The sequence below is a fragment of the Oncorhynchus keta genome, chromosome 34, assembly GCF_023373465.1.
Source record: "Oncorhynchus keta strain PuntledgeMale-10-30-2019 chromosome 34, Oket_V2, whole genome shotgun sequence".
Classification (NCBI taxonomy): Eukaryota; Metazoa; Chordata; class Actinopteri; order Salmoniformes; family Salmonidae; genus Oncorhynchus; species Oncorhynchus keta.
In genome coordinates this window covers 66,091,985-66,105,056 of record NC_068454.1, presented here as the reverse complement: position 1 = coordinate 66,105,056, position 13,072 = coordinate 66,091,985, and the positions used below count along the sequence as shown (strand labels likewise).

General features: G+C 40.5%; 1 protein-coding gene across 7 annotated transcripts in view; it reads left to right on the top strand.

Annotated features, from left to right (window-relative positions):
- The window catches only part of LOC118367718 (growth factor receptor-bound protein 10-like), a 90,080-nt gene extending 80,508 nt beyond the window's left edge, over window positions 1–9,572 (top strand). For all 7 annotated transcript variants that reach the window (XM_052494457.1, XM_052494456.1, XM_052494461.1 and 4 more), the window contains 9 exons: window positions 554–691; window positions 1,010–1,120; window positions 3,129–3,224; window positions 3,464–3,538; window positions 3,840–3,956; window positions 4,422–4,488; window positions 4,603–4,690; window positions 4,877–4,970; window positions 5,154–9,572. In XM_052494457.1, the coding sequence (XP_052350417.1) occupies window positions 554–691; window positions 1,010–1,120; window positions 3,129–3,224; window positions 3,464–3,538; window positions 3,840–3,956; window positions 4,422–4,488; window positions 4,603–4,690; window positions 4,877–4,970; window positions 5,154–5,300 (933 nt within the window). In that variant the 3' untranslated portion in view covers window positions 5,301–9,572. The remainder of the gene's footprint in view (window positions 1–553; window positions 692–1,009; window positions 1,121–3,128; window positions 3,225–3,463; window positions 3,539–3,839; window positions 3,957–4,421; window positions 4,489–4,602; window positions 4,691–4,876; window positions 4,971–5,153) is intronic.
- Window positions 9,573–13,072: the final 3,500 nt, after the last annotated feature.

Here is a 13,072-nt window from a genome sequence, read left to right as displayed (position 1 = left end):
AAGAACAGGAAGCATAGAAATGGCACACATAAAACACTACCGCTTCTTAGACTTGCTTTCAATGAGAATGTCAGATCCTTATTAACTCGCATTTCTATGTCGACTTGGTCATCGAAAAGTGGCATATTGCAGCTTTAATTAGTATCTTGTCAGGTCAGGAGACAGTGTCTGAATGTGGCAGAGAAAGTTCTGTATTCTGCAGGGCATGTTAAAACCAGTAGGTGCTTATCTTATCGCTCTACTCAGTTCTTGGAACAATTTGCTGTCAGAATCAGAACTCCTTGTTGAATTGTCTGTCTCTACAGTGTGTATGTGTCTTGGTTAATACTGTTACGCAAGACAGAACATCTGTCTGAACATTTCTCTCCCATGTTTAAGGTGGCTCATAAAAATTGGTATCACAAGAATGCCAACATTGTTCGTAATATAAATGTTTGTTTTCTGGCTAGGAAGGAAGGCGGTGGAGGTTTATTTCTCCGAGCCCCATGAAAATGATGATATTTGATGATGATAGCTGTGTGCTAAAGCCTTCTTCTCTCTCTCCTTCTCTCAGAATTTCTTGAACTCCAGCAGTTGTCCTGAGATCCAGGGCTTTTTATACGTGAAAGAGATGGGCAGGAAATCCTGGAAGAAGCTGTACGTGTTCCTTAGACGCTCAGGACTTTACTTTTCTACAAAAGGAACGTCAAAGGTACATGGCCTTTTCTCTTCTATGGTAGGCTTAGTACATGAACTCTGTTAGTATTAGGCTTGTATTGCCGAAGCCAATATCCCACATTTAAACTGCACTAGTAAATAGCCTACAAAGTCTAATACTAGTTGTTAGTTAAGAGGCTGCTTGCCTCAATCATCAGTGTACATACTTGCTGCTCAGAGAGGCCTGCCTTCTCTATGTCCCATACAACCACACAAGCTGCTATTGATTTGAGTGGAGCTCTGCTCTCTGCTACCTCCAGGCTTAAGTTTCTTTGTGATGAAATGACATCGGTTATTGATTTATCCTCCACAGGAGCCCAGGCATTTACAGTTACTAGCAGACCTGGAGGACAGCAATGTCTTCACAGTAACAACAGGCAAGAAGCTACACAGTGCGCCAACAGACTACGAGTTCTGTATAAAGGTATGTTCAAGAGAAAGAAAGGCCTCTGCACTCGAGGCATTGCAAGTCATTCAGATGCTCATATGTTGTCTATTATTCTTCTATGGAGGACAAGCCGTCTCCTATTACAGTTATTGAACAGTGTCGTGTCTAGACTGTGGCTGCTTCCCAAATGGTGCACTATATAGGGAATAGGTTGCCATTTGGTATGCATCCATTATCTTGCTGAGACATGCCTGACAAGAGGCAGGCCTCGCTGCCATTGTGTGCGCTGTGTTGACCCACTTTCTGGCTATATAATAAATGGATAGAGAATGAAACTGAAATCAAACAAAATCCTATTTTATTCTGCAACATGATAAGGGTTGGAAAGGTTCCTTTCTAAATGATTGGGCTCATCAGTAAGAAAAATAAATGCTGCTCTCATGGAATGGCATGCTTTGAGCGCTCCCAAAAAGTGCTATTTGCGTGTAAAAAATGTATGCCATATTTACGTTTTTGTTGGTGACACTTTGGTATCTGGATAATATGCAGCTGTTTAAGTCTATCTAATTGTGTGAGTTTGATCATGTATCCATTAGGCCCATGGACATTTTGAATCATCACAGATTAGATTCAGCAATAAAAGCCCCACTCGTGGTCTTCTTAAATTAAACTTGTTTTTGACCGTATGGAGCACAATACCAAAGAGGAGTTTAGAAGGGAGCAACTCAAACTTTTATTCCGCAGGCTGGGATACGCACTATGCAGCTGTTGAGGGAGTGCATTTTTTCACCCACTGTCCACTGGTTGAAAAAACAATGATTTATAGGCAGCTTAAACTTCTTAAATTCAACCATTATTGAGTTAAAATACACATATACATTTGTGAACAGCCATCCACAACAACCACAATCCGTAATGAACAAATAGCTAAAAGTTCGAGCAGCAGTGTGATTCACATCAATGTGCTATGTACAGTGCCTTGCAAAAGTATTCATCCCCCTTGGTGTTTTTCCTATTTCTTTGCATTACAACCTGTAATGTAAATTGATTTTTATTTGGATTTCATGTAATGAACATAGACAAAATAGTCCAAATTGGTGAAGTCCAGACCTCAATCCAATTGAGAATTTGTGGTATGACTTAAAGATTGCTGTACACCAGCGGAACCCATCCAACTTGAAGGAGCTGGAGCAGTTTTGCCTTGAAGAATGGGCAACAATCCCACTGGCAAGATGTGCAACGCTTATAGAGACATACCCCAAGAGACTTGCAGCTGTAATTGCTGCAAAAGGTGGCCCTACAAAGTATTGACTTTGGGGGGGTGAATAGTTGTGCATGCTCAAGTTCATTTTTTTTTGTCTTAATTCTTGTTTGTTTCACAATAAAATATATTTTGCATCTTCCTAAGTGGTAGGCATGTTGTGTAAATCAAAGGACACAAACCCCCCCAAAAATCTATTTTAATTCCAGGTTGTAGGACAACAAAATAGGAAAAATGTCACAGGGGGTGAATACTTTCGCAAGCCACTGTAGATATCAATAGTATGTGATATCCGTATTGCCCATAGGCTACACCACTGCTGTCATCTTTACCTCCAAGCATTTATTCAAGTTGGATAATCTACAAAAGCCCATTTCTGCTCTTTTCCCGCAATCCATCTAATGTATTTGGTGTGTCATCATAGTGGTCTCAGACTTGCTCAGGTAGAAAAACCTTAACGTGCGCCTTTTTCAATGCTGATTTAGATGTCATTGAGACAACAGAAAGGTATCAAAGAATTTTGGAATTTCAAAGTAATCCTAGAAGTAATCATCTAGTTTTTCAAAAGTATCTGTAATCAGATTACAACATTTTTGCTTGTAACGTAATGGTTTACATTTTTTTTTTCTCACCAACCCTGAACAAGATCAACTATCATCTCATGGGATATGTCAGTGTACGAGGGAGGAGTGTTTTAGTACAACCATACTGTCTGAATGGTTGTTTCTAATGATGAGGTGTTTGTTTGGTCTCTCTAATTGGTTGTTGTGTGTTAATTGACAGCCAAACAAGAGGACTGAGCTGAAAGAGTTTAGGATGTTGTGTACTGAAGACGAACAGAGCAGAACGTCCTGGATGACAGCCTTCAGACTCTTCAAGGTACCAATTCCATGGCAACAAGTCCTCAATACACTGCAAAGTAGTGCCTCAGTTATACCAGAGGGTTGTATCAGATGCAAGTTCACTTCACATGGGTTGTTGTCACTTATACCATGCTAATTTGAATACTATCTATCTTTATGAATTTTATGAATATTTTGGAAGGTTTGCTTTTCTTTGGGTGAAGTCAAACAATAGCTAACTTTTTAATTTGTGGATACTTTCATTGTTCTTCACAGTATGGAATAGTCCTCTATCAGAACTACAAGATTCCTCAGCAGAGAAAAACTCTGTCACACTTTTCAACACCAGTGGTAAGCCTCTCCTTTTAGCTCCTTACAGGTGCCAGCCAAACTGTTGTTAACATCCAGACTCTTTCTCGGTTGTCTTTCCTTGAATCTTTGTGTCCTCTATTCGGTGATTCGAACCAGCGACCTTTCGGTTACTGGCCCAACACTCTTAACCGCTAGGTTATCTGTTCAATGAATTTTGAGAAGGAAGTGAGGAGAGAGGAGGACTTCAATGACAGACAATTGAGGAAGAGCCCTAGTACTGTAACAGGGCATTTTCTACATTGGAAGTGTATTGACACTGGCACTGTTTGTCTCCCTCTAGCGGAGTGTGTCTGAGAATTCTCTGGTTGCCATGGATTTCTCAGGAAGGATAGGCAGGGTGATCGACAATCCCTTGGAGGCCCAGAGCGCTGCCATGGAGGAGGGTTATGCCTGGAGGGTGAGTCTCTTTCTACAATGTTACTATTCCAATGGTTCTACAACAATAATGCAACCTTACTACAACGTAGCTACGTTACAGCAATGTTATTACAACCTGTCCACAATGCGACTACAACGTTATTAAGATATTACAATATGACCTTATGGTCAGAAGGAAAACGTACTGCTGTGTGGTCCTTCTGTGGCTCAGTTGGTAGAGCATGACGCTTGTAACGCCAGGGTAGTGGGTTCGATTCCCGGGACCACCCATACGTAGAATGTATGCACACATGACTGTAAGTCGCTTTGGATAAAAGCGTCAGCTAAATGGCATATAAAGAAATAATCTGAGCAAGAGTGCAACAACTTTTCTTTGAGTCATGCTTGTCACAAAGATATCATGCTATCCGTCACGCAGCTGTACCAATGGAGTAAGAGCCTTTTATTAACAAACTAATCCATGTTTGTTTGTTCTGTATCTCAGAAGAGAAGTCAACGGATGAACATTCTAGGTAGTCCCAGTCCACTACATCCCTGTTTATTAAGCTCAGGTAATTCAACAACATAAATTCTAACAATCCCTCTGTTATTTGAGTTGGCTACATTCTGTGTAGATAAAAGCCTTGTTCCTGTCCTAAAGCTCTCCTTTCCTCTTCCACGTCCAGTTATTCACAGAACACAGCTGTGGTTCCATGGGCGGATAACGCGAGAAGAGTCCCATCGGATGATCAACCAACAAGGCCAGGTGGACGGGTAAGGCTCCTCAGTCTCTGCAACCACACAGCCAACCTGTTATTTAATTGGGATTTATTTGATTATTAAAGTGTTGCATCTTCAGAATGCCCAGCCCACATGCCAATGTATGTTGGATTTCAATTTGTAAATTTGACCGACATTGAAGTTTTCACCAAAGACTGATTTTCCCCCTTTTCTGCTCAGGTTGTTTCTGTTGAGGGACAGTCAAAGCAACCCAAAGGCCTTTGTCCTCACACTGTGCCATCACCAGAAAATCAAGCATTTCCAGATCTTACCGGTAAGTGAGCTTTATCTTGCCTCTGGGCTTTTCTCTCCTTGACCTCCCCATCTCTCTTATGACTACAGGCACACTAGAAAACCAAGTAAAACAGTCAACAATTTTATAGAGTAAAGTCACTTTTGTTGTTCATTACTTCCTGTTGTTCTCACCTGACTGTTGTCTCTATGGTCCGTCCTGCAGTGTGAAGAGGATGGCCAGATCTTCTTCAGCCTTGACGACGGGTCCACCAAATTCACCGACCTGATCCAGCTGGTGGAGTTCTACCAGCTCAACAGAGGAGTCTTGCCTTGTAAACTCAAGCACCCCTGCACCCTCGTAGCCTTATGACCCCTGACCTATGACTTGACCGGACTCTGCCTACAAACAAACTCAATACTTTTTCTTTAGGAGAAGCTAAAGTGATGAACTCATGTTGTTCTTGATGTGTCATGAGCTGCCAGAGACTGCAGATGGAACGGGACGGAGTGGTTGGGGGTTAGGACGGACGCCAGTGGACTTCAGTGACCTCTGTGTTTCGGAAGGAAATAAAAAAGCAAAAAGCTGCACCACGTTGTTATTAACTCTTATAAAAAACAAAAACATTTTCAAGTTTGTATTCATAGTCACCAATAAGCTCTGATCCACTGACACGGTTTAGTGACAGTTTATGAGATCAAAGTAGTTTTTATTTTCCTTGTCCAATCATCAGGACTTTGTTTAGTCTGGGCCACTTTTTTACAGAATGAAAGTATTTTTTTTGTTACAAATCATCTATACTACAACCGTTTTCTGAAAAGCTGATTGTTTTCTAGTTTGGCGCTTGTGAAACTGGGAACAGGCCTTTCCACACTGACTGAAGAAGAATTCCTCTACTGTCTCATTCTTCTCGTGACCAACAATGGCAAATCCCTCCTGTGTTGGAGGGATGGATGGACAATCTGATATTCGGAAAAAGAACATCACAAGACAGATCACGAGGCCAGCTGTCTCTTTCAAGCTGTAGGAAAGGAAAGGCTGGACCTGGTAATTTAGGATGGAGCTGAAGGATACTCAAGGACTACACAGGATCCATTCATTCCACTCTCATAGGACTTTTCTTCATTTCTTTCTTTCTTTGGTGACCTCACAGGCATTTGTATTCATGACATTTTAGTACTGCATCAAATGTGTTCTTAGTCCGTTTTAGTTTCTTATCAGTAGTCTGGAGCGTATAGATTTCTAACATTCACACAACAACAACTAAATCACTACATCCAGTTCAGTGTTAAATCACTCCATCATCAGCTCCACCATCAGGTGTTCCACATGAACTTCCCCCCAAAATATAAACTACTACAGGTATTCATTCACTCCCCGTCTCATCCACTCATTTAAGTCCATGTAATAGATAGCTGTTGTGGTCCACGTTGCTAGCCTAGTCCTATACCGTGTGCTATAACCAACCCTTCTATTGTTGGCTACAGTACGTATTCAGAATGACACTAGGCTACCATGCTGCTCTTCAGGTGATAACAAGCAACATAACAGCTCAGCTCTTGGGTCTCTCTTAGTGTCAACACAATAATAAAGCATATGGCCATCTTGTGGACTAATTCCAGGTTGTAAGCCCTCTGAAGACATGGTTATGATTATATGAGTAAAATCTAACAGGCCACTGGGGCGGGAGGGTGCCACAGTTTTCTTTTAAACCTACCTGTTTGCATTCCCTCCGTCAGAACACAGGGAAATATAACCACTACACCAACCTCTTGTGATCCACGAGAGGGATCTGACAAGCTCAGAGTTGACGTGTACAGTCCAAGGTCGGTCTGTCTGTAGAATGCAACTGGAATCAATCGACTCATCTGCTAGGAGGACCCATCTTCTTAATCCAAGGGTGCATCGCAAATGGCACCATATTCCCTACATAGTGCATTACCTTACTTTTGACTAGGGCCCGTAAGCCTTTGGTCAAAAGTAGTGCACTATATCGGGAATAGAGTGCCATTTGGGATTCACTCCAAGTCCATTCATTTTAGACTTGTTGCTTTTCTTTTCCATGATGTGATTGAATGATTGTTTTTAGAACAGACACTGTGAAGCCCTAGTAATGGATGATACCCTGAAGTGGAAGGGTTTTTACTGTCCAGCCTCGTCCAAGGTTGCAGTGAACACACAGATTTGTAAAGATGTTTTTACCTGTAACGCAACATTAAGAAAGAGCCATCTTTTTATTTTATTTATAGTGTCTTAAGCTGGATAGATTCAGATACAGAATATTAGCCACACTATCTACAAGTTCTGCACAATGACATTTCAAAAAACAAGATGCAATGACTCAATCATTTCAAGTATTGTTTTGCAAATGTATTTATTTACCTGGATGTGAGTGATTACTTGAAATGTAGCTCTTTTCTCAGTGCTGTTCGTTACTGTTTTATCATTACCATGGAATGATTGAACCGCGTAATTATTACATAGCATCTATTACAAAGCCTATAATTCATTTCTTGCTTTTTAAGTTTGAACACTCAAACTATTTTATCACCAACACTTACTATGAAGTAACATTCAAGTGGTGTTCCCTAATGTCATGGTTTTCATTCCAAATTGGTGTCAGTAGAAAAAGTGTGGGGAATAAAAGTCACTCATATTTCAGTCACAGTGCGTTTCACATCGATATTCAGTTTAATGCCTTTCTCTCACACATTCTTCTACATTTAGGAAATCTTTTCACATGGATATTTCAAACACACAGGTTGAAGATTACATGGATTTTTTTTTTTTTTTTTACATATTTAAACATTTGACATCTTCTTAAGTGTGACTTTCACTGACAATGTCAATCAAATTAATTTCATATCTAGACATTTAATTCACGAGTTGATTTTCAAATACACACTGTTTTTTGAGCTGTCAGTTCAGTTGCTCTGTCCCATTTCATTACAGTTAGTTGTCTTCCATTTTACAGAACTTTCACTCTTTAAACTTTGCGTTAATCAGAACTTTGTTTCTTGTGTCAGAAGTGAAGCTATACCTTTACAATACTTGAGCCACAATTGCAAAAAACCAATTGGTCTACAGTACATTAAATAGCCAAGTCATTTCCACAGCATAGTGTGTATTATCCAATGAGAAAGGCTTGGATGTGATGGCACCACTAGATGCCCATTGCAGTACCTTTTTCCATGGAATTTTGAGAGTAACTTCAGAGCTACACTTCACTGTTTATTGGGTGTGACCAGAGCCATGAATATATAATATATGTTAATGTATGGCTCTGGGTGTGGAATCATTATGACTATACAATGAGCAGGTTAGGTGCCATAGCTGCTTACTTCTTTGCTAAATTGTGTCAAAACGTCGGACAATATATCTTCCCATTGGTCATAATGATTTCAGTAGAAATCAGTTAGGATTGCCTCCTCCGATGGTAATCTTAGCTGTACAATGTAATATGCAACTCATGTAAAAGTTGTGTATTGAATCAATGTACCATATTAGCATATGAAACCATGTAGATTCAACACTGTATTTAGGTTACAGATCACTATTATTACCGCATTGGCTTACTCTTAACTACTTATGAAATGAAGAAACTTGATTTATTTTTATCATTTGGTTTAATGTGCATATCGAGTTTATTTCTTAAATGTTTGTCATGTAAAAACCTCTTCACAAATGTCTGTAATATTGGAATGTTGCTGGTATGGAACTGGAGTTGGCTTGGGCATACAGTGTACATCTTTTCATAGTTCCTGCAAGTCATCCTAAGCTACTCAGACATCACTGACTTCTCAACGCTTAACTGTTTAGGCCTGTTAGATACAGATGTGTTTTTTGTATTCAGAGGCGAGTTCTCTCACATAGTGTCTTGCTATGAACTAGAATGTTACTAGTGACATTGAATCACCTGCAAAGTAGTGAACTGATGAAAGTGAATTAAGTAAATGTACTTTTTTATATTTCAGAGAAATGAATGTAACTGGGTTGCTCAGGGTTGACATGGAGCCTGTTGAAAACTGGTCATATCGTCAGACCAGTGAGATTTTGTATGTGCGATGTTGTGTAGTTCTGTTCATCAACTTGGGGTTAATAGTATTTCACCAAATCATTTTTTATTTAGTAAGTAGTTTGGCCTTTATGATGTTCTTTCAGAATACCAGTAGTTTCTTCCAAACAGTAGTACAGCACAGGTGTCCTCTTCTCTCTTGTGTAAGTCTGTTTGTCCCAAGAAGCCTAAAATGCAGCAGGTGCCTCTGATGACCTTTTTCTCTGCACTAAACCAGAGCTGACTGGACCGTTCATGGGAACCTTTTCCAGTGATCGATAATGACTCTTGTGCTTTGCATATATTGTCACAATGCAAGATACAGTGACTGTACAAAGGAGTAAAGCAAATATATATAGATCTATATAAATATAAACCATTATGTATTTCAGGGAATGCAAAAAAACAAGAACCTGTATCTCTTTTTAAGAGAAAGATCCTGTATTCATACTGTGCTTTGCTTCAATCTGTAAATAGCTGAATGGCTTATATCTCTTAATTGTAACCTTTTCAGGTATTTTTGTACAAATAAGGGACTGTTATGTTCTGTTTATTGTAATTAGAATAAAACATTAATACATTGTTATTAATTTAAGCAGTGATGGTATTGTCTTGGTAGAGAAGCTTTACCTTTTTCCTCATTACTCAATTACCTTGAGTCCTAATCCAGGTAATTACAAATGCATTTAAAATCACTGCATTCTACTTGCAAGTCATTCTGTTTCTTTTGAAAACTATTGCAAATGCTAATTATTATAGATGGCATTACATTTCCACTGCAACTTACCATGAGTTTAGTTATATATTTTCATCTAACTATCATAAATGTCTGCTTGAAATGTTCAACTGTACATTGGGTTATACGTCACCCTGTTTTCCCACTAGATGGCAGACAACCACTACGAAAGCTAATCAAATACTCTACTTAAATGGGAAATCATCCGTTGACACAATAGCAAAGCAAATACCCCGCATTATGTTTTGGTAAAACGCTGTGGGATTGGGCTGGAGTAACCACTCTGAAATTCATAGACAGATATGGATGCAAGGACTGAGCATCCATGATATCAAAATGATAGTTTCAATCATGTTTTGAAGCCATGTAGTTTGTGAACAAAGAAAATGTAAACAAACATTGGAGTAAATCAAGCTTATATTTTGGGTTCTGATGGGGTACGGCAGTTGAACTAAGCTTATGAGGCATTTATAAGCTATATTCTTCAAGACTCAGTTGGAAACTACATATCATTCATTTATAAGTCCAAAAATGGATTGCCCCTTTAAGGGACAAACGTCATGAACTAACACATTTCACATTTTTAAGGATTGTTCACGTCCCAACAATCAAGATTCATTCAAAAGCATCACGGATGTTGGCACAAAACTTGGACAGTTTGCTCGATACAGACCTAATGCTGTGTTAATAGCATCTTGTAAAGTCGTAAATACAAGCACAGAACTGTAAAGAAAAATCCACTTGACCGTCCCTCCAACTGGTAATTACTAGGAAACTGTTCTATTATCCCTGAGCGCCGACTTCTCCCATGTTGAACTCTGACGTAACCCACTAAGGAAAATACCTCTATAACAGCATTTTCGGGAGTTAAATTAAACAAAACATTATTTATAAAAAGCGATCTATTAATATGGTTGGTGAACACTATAATTTGTTTGTGAGCACTATCTGTACTTGTAGTTTATGGTTGATGCAGCTTTTTTGCCATTAGCCAAACAATGTTTCTCAAGTTCAAGGGGGGGTGAATGCATTTAACTCATATTTACAACTTCACAATTGGTAATTACCACCTTCCCACTTGGTTATGAATGCAGCATAAGAATAGAGCAATCATCCCCATAAGAGGATGTAGATAAAACAACATCCTGGTTATGCAGATGAGATTTGAGATGTATCATTTTATCAGGCAACATTCGCTCTGAGCTAAAGGGTAGAGCTGCCACTTTCAAGGAGCGGGACTCTAGCCCGGAAGCTTATAAGAAATCCTGCTATGCCCTTCCGATGAACCATCAAACAGGCAAAGCCTCAATACAGGACTAAGATCGAATCGTACTACACCGATTCCGATCGGATGTGGCAGGGCCTGCAAACTATTGCAGACTACGAAGGGAAGCACAGCCGAGAGCGGCCCAGTGACACGAGCTTACCAGACGAGCTAAATAACTTCTACGATCGCTTCGGGGCAAGTAACAATGAACATGCATGAGAGCATCAGCTGTTCTGGACGACTGTGTGATCACGCTCTCCGCAGCCGATGTGAGTAAGACCTTTAAACAGGTCAACATTCACAAGGCCCATTATCCCAGAAACCTTAGACCCAATCCAATTTGCGTACCGCACCAACAGATCCACAGATGATGCAATCTCTATTGCACTCCACACTGCCCTTTCACACCTGGACAAAAGGAACACCTATGTGAGAATGCTTTTCATTGACTCCAGCTCAGCGTTCAACACCGTAGTGCCCGTCAAAGCTCATCACTAAGCTAAGGACCCTGGGACTAAACACCTCCCTCGGCAACTGGATTCTGGACTTCCTGACGAGCCTCCCCCAGGTGGTTAGGGTAGGTAACAACACATCTGCAACACTGATCCTCAACACAGGCCCCTTAGGGGTGCGTGCTCAGTCCCCTCCTGTGTACTCCCTGTTCACTCATGACTGCACGGCCAGGCACGACTCCAACACCATCATTAAGTTTGCTGATGACACAACAGTGGTAGGCCTGATCACCGACAACGATGAGAAAGCCTATAGGGAAGAGGTCAGAGACCTGACCATGTGGTGCAAGGACAACATTCTCTTCCTCAACGTGATCAAGACAAAGGAGATGATTGTGGACTACAGGAAAAGGAGGACCGACTATGCCCCCATTCTCGTCGATGGGGCTGTAGTGGAGCAGGTTGAGAGATTCAAGGTATTGGCATCCACATCACCAACAAACTAACATGGTCCAAGCACACCAAGACAGTTGTGAAGAGGACACGACAAAACCTATTCCCCCTCAGGAGACTGAAAAGATTTGGCATGGGTCCTCAGATCCTCAAAAGGTTTTACAGCTTGCACCATCGAGAGCATCCTGGTTGCGTCACTGCCAGGTGTGGCAACTGCTCGGCCTCCGACCGCAAGGCACAACAGAGGGTAGTGCGTACGGCCCATTACATCACCGGGGCCAAGCTTCCTGCCATCCAGGACCTCTATACCAGGCGGTGTCAGAGGAAGGCCGTAAAAATTGTCAAAGACTCCAGCCACCTTAGTCATAGACTTCTCTCTGACCCCGCATGGCAAGCGGTACCGGGGCGCAAAGTCGAGGTCCAAGAGGCTCCTAAATAGCTTCTACGCCCAAGACATAAGACTCCTGAACAGCTAATCAAATGGCTACCCAGACTATTTGCATTGCCCCCGCTGCTGCTACTCTCTGTTATCATCTATTCATAGTCACTTTAATAACTCTACCTACATGTACATATTACCTCAATTACCTTGACATGGGTGCCCATGCACATTGACTCTGTACCAGTACCCCGGCTATTGTTATTTACTGCTGCTCTTTTATAATTTCTTATTCTTATCTTTTACCTTTTTTTGTATTTTATTAAAACTGCGTTGTTTGTTAAGGGCTTGTAAGTAAGCATTTCACTGTTGTATTCGGGGCATGTGACAAATACAATTCGATTTTTATCTTGCTTAAGATCTATCGTCAGAATGGCATCTGGCCAGTCTGTAAAAACTCAAATGTGTATTTAAGCATTAACATAGCCACAGACCCTAGAGGATGCATTACCATATGTATTTTGGAACTAGTTTAAGCTTGTTGACAATGGGTTGAGCCTCAAATATTATCCCTGGAGGCGCAAATGTCAACATAGTTCGCACATTTGAGTTTGAGTTAAATCAATAAACCAACCAAAAATGTATACCTAAAATGAGTCATAACAAGGTTTATAAGTAGTTTGTAAACTATAAATGAGTAGTTTAAGTCTGTACTAAACAGTTATACCACATTGGTTGAAATTACGTTTGTCAGTAAGCTGCTTGCCAAAACCTAAGATTATCAGACTTTACTGGTAAGTGGT